The sequence below is a fragment of the Gavia stellata genome, chromosome 2, assembly GCF_030936135.1.
Source record: "Gavia stellata isolate bGavSte3 chromosome 2, bGavSte3.hap2, whole genome shotgun sequence".
Lineage (NCBI taxonomy): Eukaryota > Metazoa > Chordata > Aves > Gaviiformes > Gaviidae > Gavia > Gavia stellata.
The window spans coordinates 30,256,376-30,279,772 of NC_082595.1; the positions used below are offsets into that span (position 1 = coordinate 30,256,376).

Here is a 23,397-nt window from a genome sequence, read left to right on the forward strand (position 1 = left end):
TATCTCTGAGTATCTCACTGATTGTGCTTCCCTCATTTTCCCCATTGTGCTGTTGATTTAATGTAATTTAGTCAAATCAGAAGCTCCAAATGAGCATATTGCTTCCTGAACAAGTTGAGGCATGGAAGTCCGAATCGCTGCTTGCAGATTTTTATCTCTGTTTGCAAATAGCCAAGCCACACACGCTGGGGTAACACAGAGAACAAGAGAGTCTATTCAGTTCTATTCATGAGGATTTTTTAATCAACCTGGTTTTTTTGGTCTTTCTAACATCATAGGGTTTATTAATGCGACACTGTTAATTCACTTTTTAATAAATCATTAGCTCTTTACATTTTGACAAGTTGCGGAATGTGAAAACTGCTAAAAGTTGATTAGGCATATGCAGAGTGTGCTGTTTTGTCTTTCAAATTGTCGTGGGAAGGGGGCAAGATGAACATTTACAAAATACTTTCTTACTTATTTTTAAGAATGATTGCAGCTTTCAATTCAAGTGGAACAGGATTTCTCCATCTTTCTTATGCTAAGACTTTCCATGCAGCCAGCCCAGTCTGTGTCCTTGGCTACAGCCTGGGATTCTTCTGTCCAAAACTCCCGTTGTCTATATTCTTTAAATCAGAGCTGAGTGGCCTTTTAAAATTATATGATTGCTCATTCAAAAATTGTGGGTGTAATGCTTTACAGGAAGTCAGACCGGATAATCAAGACAGTCTTCTTGGTCTATATGACTCCGTGTAAACTTTTCAAATGAGCCAGTTGTTCTCCCTGGACTTTTTAGGAGATGGTGTCAGTGCAAAGGTTAATAAGAATGTTCGTATTCGTTGAAAATAGAAATCCACAAATAACTGAGAATATATTCTTCATAGGCACAGCAAAGATGGAATATATAACAGGACTTAGGAGATTTCTTCCTAGACTTCAAACAGTAGGAAAATCTCTTAAGACTTTTTCTGTAATAGGGAAAAAAATGTAGGAATATTACCCAGTCTGGGGGCATGGAAAGAATAAACTATTTGGGAATGATAAAAAGATGGACCTTTCTTCCACCCTTCTGATGTCTACTGACATAATACTTAACTGAGGAAAACCCAACGTACGCAACACATACATGAGAGGGAGAGCATATGGATGGTTAAGTGCATGTCATAGCTCATCTAGTCCCATCTTTCTTCGGTGCAATAAAAAAAAAAAAATGTTCCCAGCACTGCCCTTCTTGGCAGATGTGTGAGCGGCTTTTAAAGGATGTCTGGAATAACAACTGTTCAAGTCAAGAATGAACAGGTATTGTTAAGTGTGAAGTAGAAACCAACACAAATCATTCAAACAGGGAGCATATCAGTTTGGAACTGGTGGAGTGTTAGCAAAGATGCTCAGGGCAAGGCTTGTCCCCAGCTCTTTTTCCGTGTTCTCTTAAAGATGTGGTTTTCCATTTCATCCAGTGCTATGGGCATCCTCTAAATCTTGCTGGTGGAGAGAGGCGTCATAGTGTCTCCCTGAACTGCTTTTGGAACCTCACATGGTGCTGATGTTGAGCTGAAGGAGCAAAGACAGCAAAAAACTTGGTAGTGCAAATGTGGATGTTTCTGGCTGTAGTATGCTCTTGGCTACTACAAAAAAACTGCCAGTTTTTTTTTTTTTTGCCAGTCTGTTCTCCACTGGGAGCAACCAGCAGCATGTTGGAGATCCCTGTATGCCAAACTGTGGTAAACCAGTTCTTTTACCAGCAACTCTTTCAACTGAGAAGTGATACCTGGCTTTGGAATATGCATTTTTGCCAAATCTGTGTAGCTTCCTTTAAGCCCTAAAGAAAGAGCCACCCTTAGCTTACACAATCATCTACTATGAAGATCTTGATGGGAATGATAAGACCCAGTGTCATTAACCCTGTAATGCATAGGACTACAACTTCCTATCTCTTTCAGTCTCTTGTATGTTACAGGCAGTTTAATGGCCTCTTAATTTGTGTGTGTGGATGAGCTAATTAGCAATACAAAAATACGAAATCACCTTATATTTTCTTATAGTCAAGTCCTCTGAGGTTTCTGAATTTGTCTTCATGCATAAGGCAAAATAATCAAAGAAGCAGAGCTTGTTAAATTTGCCTTCATTAACACTGAATTCATTTGCCTAAGTACTCTTACCCCTGCTGAGCTCACTTAAGAATACAATTTCCCTCTCTGATATTTTTTCTTCTTTCCCAGAATATATTTTCCAGCTAATAAGGAATCTGCATTTTTGGTTTTTTTATAAGAATTTTTCTCTTTCTGTATACTTCTTTCTGCCATAGTATCCAATGTCACACATTTATGAAAGATGATCTTTATGTCCAAGTAACTCCAGCTGAGACAGCCAGTTTGTAACAACCTGTCAGACCTGTGCAGATCAGGCTTAACTTTCAATATCCACAACACAGTTGGACAGGAAAGAAATTATGCGTGTCATCTTATTTTCCTTCATTTTATGAGAGAGTGCTAGCAAGTGCATTGACCTTCTTGGTGCTTTGTTGAAGTCAAGTAATTAACCTATTGGATCTTTTTATTGCCTTTGTGGCAATAAAACTCTTGGTTAGTTGGCATGTCCCATTGATTGATTTAGGTGCTACTTATAAGCCAAAAGCCTCACGCTTTTTCCTGTCCCCTTCTGATTTTTCATCCTTCTCTAAATCTGATGTTTCACTTCAAAGCTTCTGGCACTAAGTCATTAATTCATATTTTAATCCATTTCTTGCCATTCGTGCATACTGAAATCCAGTGTCTTAATCAGCTGCACCCTCTTCGCTCACAGCTATTTCCTCAACTTTTGATATCTGGCATATAAACCCTGTTAAGACACTTTCTGCTGAGTAAAATACCCAAGGCTACATCTGATATTTGACAGGATAATCCCAGTGGTATTTTCCATAGACTCCTTAACTCTCTTGAGCGCTAGACAGTTCACGTTTCCTTTTAATATTGCAGAAATGGTTTAATTGATTTTTCATTCAGCTTTCCATCACTGACCTCTTTGTCAGACTTCATTCCTAACACTATTCCCAAATTGCGTTTTCTCTCCTTTTTTGTGTTTTTTCCTTTAGAATGGGACAAATGTACTCAGGGGTGCAGGGAGATGTGCACCCGCTCCCTGGGTTCAGTGTGGCTCACTACGCGCTGAGGACTATATTCATATACTTTCATGCTGATAGAGATTTGTTCTGTATCTGTTGATGCAGGCACTGAAAGAGAAATCTTGAGTATCTGGTGCTTCAGCACACAACTTACTCTGTGCATTTTTTATGTCCACTTTTAGTAAAGGAAATTTCTGGGAAGATACAGTCTTGGCAGGACCCATGTCTATGAAGGCTTCACTGAAGAGGCTGGATCAGTGCAGCTCCCAGCTGATTTATTTTGCTTGTCTGGCCCTCTGCAAATTAAGCTGATTAGCTCTGATCTTGCCTTTTTGCCCACCTCGGGAGATATGGGAGACGGTTTGTTACGGTACCACAGGCTCCTTCCTTGGGATCTTGCTGTCAGCTAACAGTGTTGGAAGAAGCAGCCTCTGCCATGAGCAGATCCAGGGCTGTTAGGTTTTATCATCATCTTATTGTCATAATCCTCATCATACTTACTTCTGCCTGATAGTTAACATTTAACTTCAAATGTAAGGCTTCCGAGGCTTGTTACTCAAACTGTTTAAAACATGCCTGTTTTGTACACTATCGATGTTAGTTGCTGAACACTGTGTTTCAGGAATGTATTCCTCTGAGGTTTGATAGCAGAGCCTTGGACTGATTGTGTTTTGATCCTCTTATATATGTTGCATTAGACAACAATCTTGAAATCCCACAATATAAAGGCTTCAAATGTCTGCAAGCAGATGCAAATAAAGACAGCCTGGAAAGTATTTGTTGTAGATTCAAACATAGTGCTGCTCAAATACAGCAATAGAATGTCACAATGACTTTAGACATAAGCATTAAAAAGCTTTAATATTTACAGTAAATCTTGTTTTGTAGAATTTCATAGGTGAAGTTTGTTTAAATGGCATTAAATAAAAAACAGAAAGTCAACGATTTGCAAAGCACAGCCATGAACTAGAATAGAAGTATTCCTCCTAAGTTTAATTTCATATCCATAAGCACATACATACTCACAACTTTTCCCTCTTAATGTATCTTAATTTTTATTGACATACACAAAAAAAAAAGAAATTACCAGTAGGTATTAGAAATTACTTCCAAGACTTGGAGCTACCAATTGACCACAATTAGCTTGACATGAGAAACTAAATACACACCTAGCATCTGAGAGTCTGAGTTCAAATCTGTCTCCAGTTCTTAGGATCTAAACAGGAATATAAAGAAATACTTGTTCAAAGTGGGAAATAATTGCTTTCTGCATTTAACTTTTTTAATCTCTCAATTTTGTGTTGCCTGTAGAGCATATAGCCATATGTATATGACAGTTATTTTTGTTTAAAACTGATTTGTACGTACATTTTTTTAAAACACAGTAAAATTCAAGCTTAGCAAGAAAATGTTAATGTTTATGCATTATTTAGTTCCAGTATTGCCAAGGAGTCTGCCCACACAGAATCCCAACAGATGCTAAATGGATAGAAAGGCTGCCAAAAGCTGAAAGCATTGCATATTCTCCATCTTGCATTTGGTGTCATTTAAATTCAGGTGTTAACCTCTGCCTAGTTTATTGAAATCTACCAAACTGAGAAAAGGAGATCATGTTTTAGTGATGTTTCAGACTCCCAAAATCTTTTTTTTTCATGTGTGTTAACTAATTTCCATTAACTTCTAGTTGGTAATGTTACTTAAATTTGGTTAAGTAAGAATAACCAGATTTAAAAGAAATCCTGAAAAGATAACTCTTTGCCTTTGCTTTGTTTATGGATATATAGAATATTAGCTTATGTGCCAGCGGTCTGCAGAGGCTTCAGAACTCACAGAGGACTTAAGGATGATTAAGATGATAAAATGTGTGTGTCCACATAAAATAAATATGAAAGATGCATGTTCTGCACTTTCACTTGACAGTAGTGGGAATGTGCTCGTTTAAATTCACTGAATATACTGATAATTTAAACTCTTTATCAAAGACTTTAAAAACTGTTTACTGTGCAAAACTGTCACATGAGTAACAATATCTAGGAATATTAGAACTTTATGTGCCCTAAATAATAGAACATTTTTCTGATCAGTGAACTGCACAAAACATTGAAGATCTAAAGAGGCTTAATAAAAATATTCTTTTATAAATCATCCTAAACTGGAATGGAGAAGTCTTAATGAAAAATTAAGCTTTTATACATGTTTAAGGAAATGGTTACAAAGAGAGGGTTAAAATTCAGCACAGAATTTTTTTTAACACTTTCACTTTAGATGGGAAGTTTCCCCCTTTGTATCTAGCACTGCTAAAAAATATACCTCGCACCCTCAGGAGCAAGTTATTACCCTCCTTCAAACAAAACTTTACTGAGGATAAATCGTGTATTTCACAGACTCACAGAAGGGCTGAGGTGTCCCATCAGGTCCCATGGAAGTATTTTTGTCTAGCTGGTTAAATGTACTCTTAATTAATCCTTCCCTACTTAGGGTATCTTCATTTATCCGTGCTTTCCCACAGGTCTCAGGGGCCTGTGATTCCTGAAGTCTTACCATAAAGACCAAGACAAAGAAGGCATTGAGTACCTTGACCTTCTCCATGTCCTTTGTCACCAGGTCCCCTGACCCATTCAGCAGCAGGTCCATGTTTTCCCCTGTCTTTTGCTGCTGATACGCCTGTCGAAGTCCTTCCTGTTGCCTTTCACTTTCCTTGCCAGATTCAGCTCCAGATGGGCTTTGTCTTTCCTAACCCTTTCTAATCCTAATTGGTTCTGACAATTTAAAAAAGATGTTGAAGATTTTCCTCTTAAGCTAGTGTCCTGTGATTATTGAAGACTGAAATGCAGTTAGTTGTAGTTGAAATAAGAGAATGACTGTTTCTGAGAATCGGCTTCCTCCTATGAAGGTAATTTTTAGCAGCTTCAGTTTCTTTCTGTGAGAAAAGCAGTAGCACTTTGTGAATCCTTGGAGTTCCTACATCAGATATAGGAGAAAGTGTGTAGTAAATTAGGTAAAACTGATAAGGAGCAATATTTTTGTCAGATGTTTCTAGCAAAACAAAAAAGAGAAAATGTAAAGCCAAGTCCCCCCTTCCTAAATCTCTATATTGTAGTTGCTAGGTGACCTCACTATTAGCAAGTATAGTTAGATATGTAAATGCTAATGGCACATTACCTTTAAGGTGTTTTGCAGAATGTGCCCTGGAAGCAGTAATTTAAGAGGTAATAGGGGCACTTGACAACTCTTAATGAAAGCAGTAGCTTGAAAATCACACATTTCCAGGCCTTTAGGTGCAGTGTCATAAGGCTCTCAAAAACCAAGACAGGTTCACTAGAGTGCTCTTCTGACATTCATGTACTTGCAAACAGGAATGAGCTCCATCACCTGTCTTGTAGGAACATTAGCTGAGAGGCAAGTGTTGAAAGAAACAGCAGCAAGCAGTGCTGAATATAGAAGTAGTAGGACTTGTCAGATGCAGCAGGGAACTTGGGCTCCATGGCCTGTTTTGCAAGAATGTGTAAATATTAAAGAATTATTAAAACGATGTAATGGAGCAAGAAGCCAGAAGGGTGTCCTCCTGGATTTCATTTCCTAGCAAATGCAAAACCTGAATTTTATTTGAGGTTTGAAAACCTTTTGATGAACCCTGAGCTTTGAGCACAGCTGGGGTTATTTATGGCTTTGTGATTTCAATCTGTAACAGGCAGAATTTTTGCTGGGTTGTGCTGCAGTTTTGAATTTTTGAGGTTTCAGACATGAGTCATTAGCTTTTTCAGCCCTTCACTTAAATCTTTTAGCAGATACAATTTTTCTCCCAGCTGTTCATTCAGACATTTCAGATAAATAAAGATTAAGCAAAACAAAGCAATCCCACAGCCTGCTAAACGGGGTTCAAATAAATAAAAGTCAGTTCTCGTTTCAGTTCAGGTTTACTTGCTTACTTTATCTAATGTTGTAGTTTTCAAGTCACATGTAGTATTTTTGAGAGAAAACAGAGTTGACAAGATCTGAATGTCTCATACTTAAACTAAGTAGGGGTAACCAGGCTGTGCCTTGAAGACATCATAACAGCTTGTTTTTATCAGGGCTTTGCTGGTTTTAAATAGTATGCCTCTGCAAAGTTAACAATCTATATTTTGCATATTGCTCTTAAGTCATGCCAAAGCACAGAAAGCACGTGAAGCACTGCTTGCATCTCAACTGGAAGGTTTATCAGTTATAACTGGCGTTAGCATGACACAGCAGCTGCTTCTGCAATTGTTTGATAGCACAAAGACCGAAACACATTAATGCTGTCAGTCATTCTTACCTCCCTCCCAATTAATTTGCCATTATTTACAACAATTCATAGAGAAGCTCAATGAAACATCTTGTAAGGGCATTGCTGATGTGGATACAGATGGCCAAGCGTTACTTTGGGGGTAGCAACTTAAATGATTCAGCCAGTGAAGGTGCATCATCTCTGGCTGTCAATGTACTAGTGAATGAAGAGTGCCTAGGACCATGCTCTTTCCTTGAGGCTAGCTGTCATTGGGGAAGCTTGTGTCCATGCTAATAAACTCTCCCAGCCTGTATGCAGGGTGGAGGTATGAAAAGGCCACCTGGAAACAGACCATGGAGGGTTTTCATTTGAAAGGATGCCTGGGGATTGCTTGGAAGAGTGCTAGCTGGGCCAGACCAAAACCTTCCCAGGCACCTTTCTAACAATTTAACAACATACACAATACCAGTGCCTGGGAACATTGCCTGGAAGCATTTCATATACAAGTATTGATGCAGCCTCAGTGTCTTTCAGTATGTTGGCAACGTCTTGTTTTTCATTAACTCAATTAAAAAATTTACTGTAGGAAATTCAACATATATTTGCTATATGAGCATGAAATACTGCATATCCTCCTGTTTTACTGTCAACTTGTGTGTGTGTTAAGCACTAATGTCTACTGATGGCCAAATCTTTCCTGACAAACTGTCAGGAACCTATTCTGCAATATGAATCTGATGGCCCAATGCAGACGGGACGTAAGATCTGTTTTGGCCTGATGCCAAGAGAGCTGGCAAGAAAAAAATGTATTCTAGGGAATAAGGACACATCATTCTTGAATCAGAAACTGCTAGTTGCAGGACCAAGCATATTTTACAGGAAGCAAAAGTAAATTCAGTGTGTTTTTCAATTTGTACTGCACAACAATAAAGATTTGTATTAATGCAACATTTTTATGGTGGGATGGTTTGATCTTGAAGATGCAGCTACAATTCATGGTTAATGCCAAGCATATGCTTATATAGTGACAGCTTCTCCCATTGATTCAACAAATGAAAATGTGGTTTTGAGCAGTAAGTCCGATTTCCATGTGCAGAGCCACACGTGTCGCACATTGAGCTTCCTCTGTTTGCTTATATCCACTGTCTCCTGGAGTCTCTTCTCTTGTAACCATCTGACTGGCAGTGTGTTATATACAGTGAATATCAGAACCTGTTTTCCCACTTCCTAATTAAAGCAGACATACTTCTGAATAAAGGTAATCTGGGAGCTACCTCAGTATAGTGGTTAAAAACATACCTCATTGCAAGTTTGAATTTCAAATGAAGAATATACTTTTGTGCCTTACTAAAGTAAGGCCTTAATGCCCATGGAAGTTAATAATACAATATAATTTATCTCACATTCATTCCAGGGCACAGTTCTAAAGTGTCACTTTCAGATATTAATTTTGAAACTATCTCAGTGCCTAAAAAGTCACCATGTTTTTCTTTTTTCTTTTTTTTTTTTTTCCAGCTGTGGGACCTACTGCAGAAGTTGCAGTTCATCATGACATACATTGCTCCCTGGCAGATTGCCTGGGGATCATCGTTCCATGTTTTTGCTCAGCTCTTTGCAATACCTCATATCCTTTATAAATTTGGTTTTCTTTATTCTTAAATTCCTCTTCACTATGTAATGTATTTACAGTGTTTGAGCAAGGTGCGAAATTCTGAGGTAACTTATTTTAAATGTGAAAATGCTTGGAGCATCTCCTGAGAAATACAGTTTTCTCTCTTTCTTGCCTGCGTGGGATCTGAAACTGGGAAACTGAACTCTGACTCAAACTGGTCTGTTTATGCCTGCCCACTTCCCACCGAGCCACATTCTGCAGATCACTCACTTCCACAGTCCTCAGTACTGACTTCTGATGCATCCAGAAAGAAACGTTGTGACTGACATATTAGCTCCAACTTGGGTGGACTTTTATGTATGAAGAAGCTAGTTTTGTAAAGTGCTGGGCATATGGCTGACTGAGCTCTAAAATACTAGTTACTGTCTCAGTTGCTTCTGTTTGGTATCTCAGATGCAAATTAATTTCAGTGAGCCAATTTCTTTTACAACTGTCCTGATTTTTTTTTTTCCCATTTCAGAAGCAGCTGGATTTTAACATTTTAATGTACATTTTTACATTGTGGTTCTGAGAAGCATTCTCCTTTTTGACATTTCCACTCTGTTTTATGACTAACAATATATGTTCATCAACACCAAAGCAGTCCTTTGGATACAGTCTGTTTCAGTGTCTGTTCCAGGGCTGTGAACATTGGTTTTGTGGCTATGGAGAATAAAACACAGAGTTCAGTGACCCTCCAAATGTCTGCAGGGTTAAAAAACAGATATTGGATTTTTGGAACAAAATTTTTTTGCCTTAAAGTCTAATTCAATTAGAAATTTGATTTAATACAGGAAAAAGATAAAAAATTAAATAAAACACTTTAACGGAACAAATTTAACTTTATTGACACTTTCAGAGACTAACTTCATTTCTTCCTTCCCTCCCAACCAAAGTTGTGGAAGAAGAGGTGACAAAGTGGTTTTAGTTCAGACCTACTGAAGAGTCTACTTTGTACTGTTTATTAGATATACGCACCTAAGTCTTTGTCCCTTTCACCCCACAGTGGTTTTATTCCTCCCTTGAGTGATTTCTTCCCTCTGCTCTTTGCTGTGATATATTGAATCATATGCAGCATTGATTAACTATGCTTATGTTTCTAGATAGGAAGTATAAATGAGAGACTTGGACAGAAGGAGTTGCAGACAGAGTAACTCCCTGAGTGAAAGCTTTAAATTGTCTATTTACAAAAGGAAAGCATTATAAAAATAGTGATCTCTCTGAGAACTTTGAGGGATTTGTAGCAAAGTATTACAGAATTCCACAACAAAAAATTATTTTCATCTCTGTTGTAGGTATGAATTGCAGGAGAAGTGTATATAAGGTTATTTAGTAAAACATTTAAGAACTGCGGTGATATTTCAACAAGTTCCCCTTTGGTCTCAAATATTTTGTGCAGTGGTAACTTTACTGGTAAAAGTACTGATTAAACTTTGCAAAATGGAAAGCAGTTAACTAAGCAGGATTTAGTTTATTTACACAGTTATATCTAAAGTGATCTAGTCTAGTTTTCTATTACTTATATTTATAATATCCTTTGTAAATGCAAATCTGTCTTTTAAGGTAATGTTGCAATTAAGATACTGGTTAAATGCCCAAGTTATTATTCCCCCAACAACAACTTTTCCTTTTTAAATGGTATTTTTATTTGTTGTTACCATAACCCTGCAAACAGTACTGATGAATGCATGTTGCACTTTGCAGAGGCACTAAGCCTGCTATTTCTTTGCAGAGTTTAATTATTTGTGGTTCTTGATTGCCTAAATCACTTCCGCAAATGGGACATAAATTTTTAAATTTCAAAGTGCCTCTGCGAGCTTTTGCCATGGAGCTAAGCGTTACGAGAAGTTCTCCATGCTTTAATGCATTCGATCGCAGTGCGCAGAGCACGAAGGGCAACACGCCTGGAGCTTTGCCTGGTGGAGGTTGTGGAGACTCCACCATGAGAGGTATTCAGGAATTCAGATGAACATCTGTCAGGAGTCATACAGGTTTAGCTGATCCTTCCTTGTCGCTGCTAGGTGGACTAGGTGGCCCCTCAAAGTCCCTCCTAATCCCAAAAGAGGGGGAATGGGAATGGGCTTCTGGCTTGAGGAGAGATCTGCAACTTCACTTCCCAGTGCTTAAATGAATATGAAAAGGTTATGGGTTTATAATTATCAGCACACTGAGAAAGTCAGTGTAGTTTGTAGTCAACGGAGGATTTTACGTAATAAATTGACAGCGAGATTTGGAAAGAAAGGATTTGTGGTTCAGATTATCCTGTTTATGAGAGTTTCTGCTTTGGCTGTTTCAGGGTTACAGCTATAACATCAGAAAAGGAAGCCCTGTGATGCTCGGTTCTCCCATCTTCTAAGTGATTGTGCACTTGGAAATGACAAAACTTTTTTTTTGGCCCGCAGAAATTGCAATTGGAAATGCGGGTTTTGGGAAACAGAGGATTTGCACTGGCCTTACTGCAAAGTTTTGTGTTAAAAGAAGGCGATGGAAGACTGAAAATGTCAGTCCTTCAGTTACTTATTTTGAAACTGATTGGCAGTTAAACAGATTTTTGAATTACAAGAATTAATCTGGAAAATAGAATGTTTTATTTCATGCTGAAGGTTTTTTAGTTATTTCTTCTCAAAATTTGGTTTTGGCCTATTAAAAAGAAAATCCATTATTCACAAAGAAACAACTTCAGCTTCTACACTGTATAACCTAACAAAGATGGTACACAGGAAAACTGGCTTGGAACATAGAATAAGAAAGCATGCCTGTAAGTTTTTGGCACTTCTTTTTTATTTTCTACTTAAACATAATTAAAGCATTGGTATTAAAAAAAACCCCTACCTAACAATAGGAAATCAGGCAACATCAAATAAAAAACCCCTCATGACAGATAATTGCCCACTGTGCACATCGACTGTGTATGTAAGGGAGTTGGGTGCTGTTACTTGCTCTCATGATATGCCTACATACATGAAACACTTTATTAAAATCACTCTTCACAAGTCAAATGGGAAATGTCTTCCAACGTACATATAGTAGAGCATTATGTCTTTTAGCAATAATAAAACTGTTCCTACTGATTATGTCTTAGACACAAGCAGTTCATAGTGGAGACCTAAATGTCTTAACTCATGATGGTGGCAATTTTTAAATTAATCATGACATTAGAACTCTTTTTAGAAAACTTGATTTGCTGTCCTTATCTGTCCTCCTTGTTCTCTTTTTGTCTCTTCAGCTCCCATGCCTCCTTCCCTTATCTGACATTTGTAAATACTTGTTCATCTTTCGCAGCCAATGCTGGTTATGACTGCAGTGTAATGTGACAGTTCAACTTTTTTGAAGCACTTGCTTCCTGCTCTGTCCTCTCTGTTGCTTTTTAAACTTTAGACTCTTTAGGGCAGCTCATTTTGCAAGCTCACTAATGCACAAAGACACTGTTCCAGACCACTCTTTTTTAATAAGTTTGAGCAATTTGAGAGATATCTTTTGGCAAATACTTGTTTTTAGATTTTGCAGATTGCTTTGAAAGCATGTCTAGCTAGCCTTTTTATGGAAATACTGTACCACGAATGATGCTACATGTGTTAAAATGGTTTTTTGTGAAGTCTCAAAGTCTGTCGGAGACACATACAGGATATTATTATAAGAGGGTAAGCTAAAAAACTGTGGTTATTAGGTGCTGTGACCTGAATTTTAGGTTTGAGATTCACTTGAGTGTTGTACTTTGATAGTCACTCCTTAGTCCATGACTTCTTTATTCAGCATCTTCCTCCCAAGAGTGGTGTAAGGAAGGACAACTATTCTCTTACACCAACTTGGAAACTTTTTCCCTGAGATTTCATGGACGTGGTATGAATTAATGAAGAATTAAAGCCTAACATTTAATATGCTTTGGTTTTTTTAATCATGTTACTTTCAACTCGCATGTTTTTCACTATCCTTGTCCATCTCCTAACTTGCTTTTCAGCAATCTGGAATATGAATTTACATTTCAAGTAAGCTGTGGATTCTGGCATTCATTATGATGTTTATGTGTGATATTTACTATTCCCCTGTCCTCACCTTATCATTTTGTATATATTTTTAAAAGTATGATATGCTGAACATCTTTTACCTTTCAGTCAGCATGGAATATTAAATTGTCAGTAAAAATTAACACGAAAGCATGATTTTAAGCCAGCAGGTTGGATTAATAGAGGCATAGTTGTTTCTCCACATACTAGGTCATTCCAAAATAAGCAGAAACTCACAGAATGAAATACTGAGCAAACTGGGAGCAAGACTCCAGTGCAGAGAACCAAGAATTTCCAAGAAAATGAGTTTTTAGGGATTTTTGTGTTTCTAATTCTATGTGTCAGACTCTGGAAAGGCACTTGGTGTTACAGAAGGTACACTAAAGCAGCTGGAAAAGGGCACTTAGTGCTCTGCCTACGCTCAGGATCTGTCCTCAGGCAGAGATTAGACAGGGTCACCCTGCTAATAACATACTCCGTTCAGACATGTCGCCTCCATTACAACTGTGTAGCATTGAAGAACCACCGATTACATGCTGGTCATTGGCAGTTTGGCACTGCCTGCCTTTCCTTTCCTTACCACCTCTTTGGTAAAATAAATAAATAAAAGCAAAAATAAGTATTTTTAAGAGCTGCCTCAACAATGGTTTAAAAGTATGAAGAAATCATTTGTGTTGCCTTAACTTGCAATTTTCAGACTCTGCTATGCTTTTTTTTCAAACTCTGGCCACTTCAGTCTTTTCTACACCACTGAGTCCGTTTCTTGGTAGCGTCATCTTTATCGCATCATACGCAAGACCGATCAAATTCTGGGAGAAAAACTACAAGTAAGACTATTCAAAAATTTTCTTTTTATTTGTAAAGGCTTTGCTCTTATTAGTTTCATTTCTGGAGGTATTTTTCTTTCTGAATGTAATCCTTAAATTGTTGTAGGGCATGAGATGTTAATCTTTGAATCTTGATTCTGGTGTTTTACTATTTCATGGTTATTTGGTTATTTCTGAAAATGTATTTAAACAATTATCAGTATGTTACAGATGAGGTGTCATGTTGCATTTGTTGTACAGACATAGAGTAACAAAGCTGTGGGGAAAAAAAAAATCAGTAAAACTTCCAATTGTCAGCCTTTTCTTGTTTTGTTAGCTAGTGTTAGCAACTAAATCTGTGAAGCCTTTGGCACTAGAAGTCAGGCTGCATTAATATATTTTATACTAGCCTGATTAAATGTTACCTTTTGGGATGCGGCAGGTAACTCTCACAGTGAAGTGATGATGAGTGTGTGTTGTCATTATTTGCTACATCTGATCTTGGAGTTTGACTTAAGAATTGGTTGGTTTTGTCAGATTTTAGCTGCCATTCAGTTTGACAAGGACATAAACGTAGAATATTGAGAAGAGAGCTTCTGCTCCTTCTACCCAGTAGGATTTGAAAGCTCTTGGTAACGGGGATCTAATGAGCTCCCAACAAGAGTACTGGAGACAGGGAAGCACTTCCCTTTCCAGATGGAGGTAGTTTTTGCAAGGGATGAATGAGACGTCTGCAACTTTGGGGGCTGGATTCAGTGACTAAGAGGGGTCCTGTGAGTCCTGCGCTCTGGGCAGCATGTGAGCTCTTCACCACGTACTGACATGTAACCAGGCTTGGAGTAACTTACTGCAGCTGCAGAACAGTGGTTTTGAGGCACAAAGTGAAAAATGTAATGGCCAAATCAGGACTTGGCCAGACCAGTGAGAAGTGCTGTACATGTACCACACTTCTTATATTGGTGCCACTGATGTATCTGAGCACCTCAATAGAATTCAAAACTAGAAATTACAGTGATTGACTTTTCCATCTTTTAGAAGAAAGGGTCTGATTAATTTGAAGAGTTTTATTTTTGTTTCAATCTTACTTGTGTCGGTGAGTGAATATGTACTCATCTATAAAGAAATAACTCAAAGCCAAGTCATATAAAGTGGCTTTGTATTTGCTTCTGACATTTGTGGAAACCTTTTTGGGAGTATTGTACTGAGTATTGTACACTGGGGCCAGATCTTACCAAATTCTCTCTCTCACATCTTTTTCTGAGTCAACAGGGTTATTATTTCATAGGAGTGAAGTTGAGGGGAGTCGTGGAAAGGCAGGAAGCTACCACTAATTCCACAGAGCATGTTTCATTTCTGGACAGAAACTTTGAACTGTATTAGGTAGGAAGTGGAGAATTGAGTATTGTCAGCATTTTACTTCAATCAGAGCATTTTGAAGGCATGTGGCTTCTTCTCTAAGTACAGGTTAGAGAATCAAACTCACTTGTAGGCACATCACTTCCATGTAGCTAGGCTCGTGTAGTATCTGTAAGTTATTGTAGATGGAAATAGAGGGACCATTTTAATTTGCTTTTGATTTGTCAAAGGCTTTGGGGGCAAGATGAACAGAAGATATTCAAAGGAAATGTCAAAAGATGGTGCTTGATGGGTGGTACTTAAATAAGGGGGTCTTGTTTTCATCAGTACTGACCATCTGTGACTCCTACTAAAGGAAATAAAGAAGTTGGTGCTAATAATTTTTTTTAAAACAAAACTAATTATTTTACCCATAAGCTGTAAAACCCTGAGTGCAAAAAACTAACCCTTTTAATACTTTAAACCACCACTACTTCTTTCAAAATAAGCAGTAACTACAACTTTGTCTTCAACATGAATGCTTAAGTTAAGCTCTTTGTGAAAAAATCATGCTTTGTTGTTTGTTAGAAATTCTAGTGTATCTTTTATGATCTTCTCTCTTAAAACATAAAAACCACAACCTTGCCCCTCAGAAACATTTCAGAAGTAGAAAACAGCCTTTTAGAAGGCAGGTATTTATTTCACTTTGACTATTGGCCTGAACCTGTGGCATCCCACAATACGCACAAGTAATGACTCCTCCTAAATTTGTATTCATTTTGTCTCTAGCACTTTGGCTTCTCTTTTGCCTCGCTTCCATTTCAGTATTTCATTGCTCACATGAAAAACTGAGCAGGGCGAGTGAGTGTTGGACTGAAACACTCCTGAGTCATTAAAGGGACACAGTGAAAAGACAGAAAAAGGCAAGGGGAGTGAGTCATTTTGTATTAAGAATAGGGAAATTTTCTACAAAATACTCGAAATAATTGAATGAAGTGAGACAGGCCTTGCCTTACTGCTTTAAATCTTGACCCTCCAACATCTAAAAATTCAAAGGAATGGCATGATTGTTTTCTTTAAGAGCTGTGGACTTAAATAGGATTGGTAATGAGCTGGAGTGGAAAGTTACTCTGGCTCCCACACTGACCTGTCTTTGGGCTGCAGTGCCCTGTGGCCAGATGTGCACTGAGTTTTCAGGTGCTGTAAGACAAACCAGAACAAACAGATGGGGAAGTTGGTGTATAGATTTCTTTTTTGGAGTGCATTGCCAGTTACTTTTGATAAGTTCAGCTCAGGGTATTCATGGAAAGTCAGAGGTTCACTACAGTGCAGTCTGAGATACGCTTAGACGAAGCAGAAGCTCTGGCAGATTTTCTTGTTATTTCCATACTCATTGCCTGTTGACAGGAACTTTTGCCCAGGGGAAAGCTACCTTCAATGTGCTTTATATAGCTTTTTTGTTTTGGCTGTTTTGCATACTCATTTTCAAACACTTCCTTGCTGTACTGATGACTACATTAAATTACAACATTTATATTAGATATGCAAAACCTCATTTACGTTTATATGAAGTTACTGAGATAGTCAATACCGTGGTTATATTTTTTTATACTTTAACCTCTTAATTGGACTAACCAAAAACAATTTTGACAAGCAGCCCAGATATCAAAATATCATGGTTTTGTTTTTTCTCCAAGTCATAAATTAAGTTGCTTTCTTAGAGTGTCATTTCTGTTCATCAGTATATGCACACTTCACTGCTGTCAAGCAAACTTCATTTTTTCTTCGTTTCACTTAAGGAAAACTTATTTTTGCATCTCATTTGGGCCAACAGTGTGAAGTTAGATGAGAGGAAACCCATCCAGTTAATTTTCTGTACGTGAATCCAAAGTTGAAGCTTTGGACAACAGCAAGTAGACAGTACATGTTTATTAATAGAGCTGGGCTATTAGGCCGGCAGCTCGAGTGGTGAGCAACTGCTCCATCTGTTCCTTAAAGTGCTGGTTTGTTTGTGTCTATATGGTTTTCTGAGTGCACGCATATACATCTTGCATTTCCATTGTTTCTTTTAGTCCCACTTTTTGTGCTGGCTAAAGAGTTTGATTCCTCAGGTTTCTGAGTGGGCATCTGCCACTCTAGGTGATGTGAGCTGCAGCTGAAAGTCTTAGAGAATTAAGATGATGGCTTGTTTGTTTTTTCAAGGAGATGGAGGAACTCGAGTTGGGTAAATAAAAAAAAAAGATTCATTTTGACAGTAAGCAAACTGTGAAATTCCTAGCAAGCTCTTCAAAATTCCAGAATCATACTGTGCCTGTTTGTGCTATTGCGGTGTGTGTGCAGAGCATGGGTGTTCTTCCCAGCAATCAGCAGATGCTGTTTATTTATAGTGTTCACTTTGGTACTCCCTGCGTTCAGAGTCTAGAACACCAATACATTACTGAGGTCAGGGACCTTCCAGGCGGGAAAGGGAAGACTGACTTTCAGAAGAGTTAAAAATAAGGCAATAAGGAAGGTGAAGAAGAAAGAACAACTTCTCATGCAACCACTTTTTTTACAGCTTTTGCTGCCATTGTTGAAAACAGAGGGGTGTAAAATCAGAAAGCTGGCCTACTGCTCATGAGCTGGTTGCCTCGTGGGAATCCAACTATGAGAAATGTTCTCGGTTTTTGCTTCTTTTTTAAAAAAAGAAAAAGTTTGATGCAACACTAGCTTTGTCCTGCCATTAGCCTGGGTCCTGCTTCCCAGTTTGAAGAGTCCTGTTTTAGTCTTTATTTTCACAGCTGTTGGAATGATTAGGCTGTAGATGTCAGAGAGAGAAAAGGAAATAGCAGTAAATCTTGTTTAATGTATAGGCACTTTAAAGCATAAAGTGTTTGTTCAAACGCTGTTATTCCATTCCTCTGCTTTGCTTTTCTTTCTTAAATACTTTGTCACGCTGCAGCCTGACCCTGTCCCCCTCCTCCCTTCTTCTTATCTTGCTTTGTATCTTGGATAAGGCAATAGACAGAACAGAGTAGGAAGTTTACTTTCATTCCCCAGTGCGTCTAACCGCTGGATCACATTGAGCAGCCTGTTCTCTGCTGCAGCTGTGACTTGTCCCTGCAAACAGCAAACTACCCCCAGGAATCTGGAGATTTCGCTGCCTACAAGCCAGTCATCACTCCTGGGCTCCTTGTTTCTATTCTTTCTTGGTCATCTGGTTCAGTGTCTATTTTTGGGTAAGGCACAGCTTGCATTTGCTTTGAAGAGTCTCGAGTGAATTACTATGTGGTGTAACTGAATTTGTTAGGTGTCTCTAAAGAGGCTGTGATTAAATTGCCAGCTATCTCAGAACGGTATTACAGGACACCTCTCTGTGTTTGAGAATATGTGAACAAGCCTTTCTTTTCTCCATCTTTTTAAAAAGTGTATCACTGTGTTCCAGTCATTGTGGTCTGGAAAGCAGCCACCTGTAAGGTTAATACAGCTGGGAAAGGAGGGTGAGGAAAACCTGCCCTGCCTCAGATCTAGTGCAGCTGGCATTTTCTTTTTTCCTACTGTCTCACTTAACCTGCCCATCGTGGACAGCCTACAGGTGGAACGGGAAGAGTTTTCCCAGTGTAGATGTAATTTGGGTTGGATGCACGTGTGTGGGAAAAGGAGTTGTGAAATGTACCCATCTGCTCCCTCCCTTTTTCCCATAAAATAACAGGCCTTCCACTTCCAAATGCTTTTTTTTAACACATCCTAGTGCATCTGGTTTCCCTGTGAGCCTGCTCATCTGTTACAGCTGCTAAAACCCCTGCTCCAAACACAAAATATCATTCAACCATAACTGTCCATGGGCCTTGTTTGGGAGCTGAATGTTCAGATCTTTCAAGTTCTCCTTTTTAGGGATGGATTTCTTATTTTAGTCTTTTCTTGCTATGTTGTTTGATATTTTTTCATGTGTTTTTAGACCTCCATGGTGGTGATGTTTGCTGCAACTGCAGCAGGTGTTTATAGTTCAGTAATGCCTTGGACATTGATTTATAATGAATACTTTAAAGAAAGGTACCTCTGAAGTCAACAATTATAGCACAACTGAAGCATAGGAGAACCTTTTTTCCCCTAATCAACAGAAGTTAGTGTTTGCCTTATTTCCTCAAATATCACTTCAGAAATGTTATGTTCTGACTACTGTCACTGCCTGTTCTCCTTGCTTAGGGTTCAAACTTTTCTGAATGCTTCCAGCCACCTGGCATGAAAGCCACATGGCAGCCATGAGTTTTACTGTTCATTGCAATCATTTTAGTTTCTTCTGAACTGTTTCTCTTTCTCAGCTAATTTTTGTGTTTATCTCTGTCTGCTTCTATTTCTATACTGTTTTTTATGAACTGACCAGAAAGAAGCATTATATTTTAGTTGCACGACTTTACTTTAGAGTGTACTGAGATTCTAGTTCCTTTGTTATCAGCTATTACTCAATTTTATGAATGCTAGCCCCTTTGATGACCATGGCTCTTTTAAAAGAAGTCTTCACTGAGTTGGCCTCAGGGCCCCTCCAGGCTTTTATTGAGTGTTAAGTTAATTTAGAACTTGGCAAAATAGTATAAATAAGTATCAATGTGTAGATGAAACCAAAATGGGTGCTTATTTATGTGGCTGGGACTTACAAGTCAAAACAAATAGGACCGATGAATGAACATTTTTTAGTGTGAAATTTTGTGTGTTGTATTCAAATCAGAAGGGCTGCTTGGTCCTGTTCACAAAACATGTGGAATTTGGTGAGTCTTTCTGGAGACTTCAAAGGGATTTAGATCTTTGAGCATCCAGCCTAGACTGGTGCTGAGGGATGCTTAGGCCTGGCTTGGGTGTCCTTGGGTACAGGATTCCTGCCAACTGTAGTGGCACTCCCTGGCTGGCAGTGATGCAAAAGCTGAAATCCTAACACGTTGCTGCTATTTTTCCTTCATTACTTTTCTCTTGTAACTGGCAGGTTTTCCAATAAAGATGATTTTTTTGGTGAAAAATGCTCCTCTGTTGAAACAATGAGTATAAACTGGTCTTTGGGAAGTTACACCCTCTTCTCCAGGTGCATGTGTGGCCATGGTTCTGGCATTGGGGGAGATAATAGAGAAAAACAAAACATTTGAAGAACAAGGAACACATTTGTCTATACTTCAGCCTTAGTTCTTCATGAGCCCTCTGAAGTTACATGTTACTCATTAGATTTACTCATCTGACTGTCTTCTCAAGACCAATACCTGTCTTCTCCCTGCTGTAGTGCCTGTCTGCTATACATCTTCACATTGTACACCACCAGTACTGCCCATGGACTTGTACCTGCAACACGCCTGGTTTGGGAGTTTTTAAACCCTTTCATCAGGTGTGTAGGGCTTTGAGGAGTGACAAAGCCACAGCACTGAGTTATGGGAGGTGTTGCTTCCGGTAAAGCCCCGGGCTAAAAGAAGCCCTGCTAGAAATTATGTTCCCCTCAGCATCTTGAACTGTGATCTCCCCTGGAGTAAGTGACCCTGTGTGCATGTGTGCCCCTTTGGCCACTTGCTGTTGCACGGAGATATGCACACCTCCTCTCCAGCCCAGCCCTCACCTCATCACTTGGCTCCATGGGTGGAGTCACACTGAACTGGGAAAATGTGCAAGCTGTCTGGGAAAGGATGGGTGAGGAAAACCCAGGCACCTTTAATTGAATAGATCTGGTATTAAAACGAGTGTTTTCTGAGTTGCCAGGAGTTTCACACTCAAGGGGGAAGCTATACAAAATTCAAAGTTGCATTTTAACTGTTTGGCAGTATCTCTTTAACTGGTAACATCTTCTCTTCTCAAATTTTGCCCATGGCAGTCAATAAAACAAATTGAGGCTAATTGAATAGGAGCCATATGTGTGATAATTAATTGGGAGTGCATTCTGATTCAGTTCTCTGTAGTTCCCTGCTGAGTTAAAGATGCGTTCACAACTCCAATTCACTGAATCATTCTAAGAGGACAGAATAAAGACAGAAGGGAAACATCAGAGAGGGAATGCATGCTGAGGCCAGGCAGGAACACAAGCAGAGATCAAAACCACAAGTGGGATAAATGAAAAGGGAAAGGGATGGGGCAAAAAAGGAAAAGGTGTGCAGTGAAAAATCTGAGAGGATAATGCAACAGACATTGATAAGCAGGACCTCAGACCTACAAAGGAAAAGAAATCATGATCATGATAGAAGAGGACTTTTAAAGATATTTGGAAAGGAAGGCAGCAACAGGACATAAGAGAAATATGAGAATGGACTCATAAATCAGAAATGGGAAGCATGTAATGTTTTAAGGGCTTGTGTGGATATACAGTGGCACTAAAATTTTATAAGCTGTTCGTCTAATGCTTAGCTTCCAAATTATGTAAATCTAATGAGATCAAGTAAACACATGAAATATCTGTCATGTTGAGTATTGGAAACCTGTTGAAACGGATTGACTACATTTCCATAAGTGTTCTAAGCAAGCGTTCATCCGATTCACTTGGATAATGTGGATCACCTCCTGTTTTAGATTTAACTGAATCAAATGTTTAGGGGCAAGCTGAGGTTCGGAGCACTAATCTCAAACGTTCCATTCAAGAAGATGCTTACTCAAGCAACTTTTGTCATGATGTGAAGACAGGGGAAAAACTGAGATCAGAGATGTTCAGTGAGTGTAACCATTCTAACTGAGGTGATATGTAAGTTGTGTACAGATAGCAGCAGGGAATAATTCATGCTACAGCTTGCTCAAGTCCTGGTTGTCTCCTGATGTACAAGGGTATGTACTGGACCCAAATTGCCTGAGGGCTTATAAGACCAAAATGTAAAATGTCTCTCGCTTCTTCCTGAGATAATGCAAAATGCAGGATTATGTCACTATTGCCACTGAGAATTGTCTCTGAAGCTTTGTGCTAGTTGGGACTAGGTAAATACTGGATGAATGCTAGCGGGATTTTTTTTTAATCCTTTGACTAGCAGTGTTTGCTTTCAAAATACCATCTAGTTCAACCATGTGTTGGAGATTTTTTCAGTCTGAAGAGTACTGTAGAGACTACCATAACGACTGCTGTAAATGTCTCAACAGTCCTTGCAATGAAGAAAAAAGGTATTAAAAGTTATCCCTGTTTTAGATTGGATTTTGTAGTAGTAAGTAGCACAGTAGCAGTAAGATTTTTCTTGATCTTCAGTGTAGTATCACTGATGCTGCACTCGCAGGTTTACAACACTGGAATAGCTTGGTTAGCTTCTGTTTTGCCTCCCTTCATCTTTTGGTGAGAAAAATGTATATGGAAAACCCTATAGTGAGCTAAATTAGTATTTCTGATGTAGGCTTTCTGTGTAAGATACCAGTCTTTGTCTTATTTTTGTATTTCCTCATACTTTCTTGCCATCTCTACCTCCTAATTTTATTTTTAAGCAGTCATCTTGAGTCTAAAAGTGACAACTAAAATATCTTAAGTATGTGTTATGCTTTTTCAGTGAGTAATATTAAAATAAGAACACTTTGTTCTCAGCAATAGAGAATATTGAGGATGAATTCTGAAATGCCTTGCTGTCCTTTCTTCCTTTTATGATGTTTAAACAATGTGCATATCTCTGTGTGGAGTAAAGGAGGTAAACATCTTGGCCTCATTTGCTGAAGCAGCTCCCAACATTTTGGTAATTTTTTTTGCTGTCTGATCTCGGTCTTTTCCCGGTGAAAACTTCACCAGGACATTTCTCATCACCTTCTTTCTACTCTCTAGCTCCTTACAGTTTCTCAGGCTTTTGCCACTTCGCCCATGGGCCCATCAGCCAGTGCAGAGCCCAAGTGAATTAGTCCTGCAGAGCTCTTTACCCAGAACTGGGCACGGCATAGTACCTTTCCTATAACGTTTGCTTTGGCTCACAATGGGAAAACCAGAAAAATAACACTCACCTGCAGTATTTCAGATGCATGGGTTTGTGTGTAATTAGCACATTTGCTTTTAAATTAAAAGTACATCTGTGAATTGTGGATGGTGAGGTATAGCTGTGAGGCTGGGTCCTGTGCTAAGCACCATCCTTACAGGAATGTTAGGGTCCCAGCCCTTTTTCACTGACATAAGAGCGAGCACAAACATCTCTGTGCAGCTGGCATAATCCTTCCACTTATAAAGCTCCTTGTATACTCATAGAAGGGGAAAGAAATTAAGTAGCAAGATAGGCAAATAAGACAAAAGCAGGGATATTGATGACATTTTGGTAAAGCATTAGTGAATATTTTAAAGTACACAGATGCTTAAA

The 23,397-nt window shown here is 38.6% G+C and overlaps 1 protein-coding gene across 1 annotated transcript in view; it reads left to right on the forward strand.

Moving 5' to 3' along the window:
* PCNX2 (pecanex 2) overlaps positions 1-23,397 on the forward strand; it is a 162,204-nt gene that overhangs the window by 93,758 nt on the left and 45,049 nt on the right. Inside the window, exons 22-23 of the mRNA XM_059835536.1 lie at positions 8,868-8,978; positions 13,707-13,834. Of these exons, the coding sequence (XP_059691519.1) occupies positions 8,868-8,978; positions 13,707-13,834 (239 nt within the window). The remainder of the gene's footprint in view (positions 1-8,867; positions 8,979-13,706; positions 13,835-23,397) is intronic.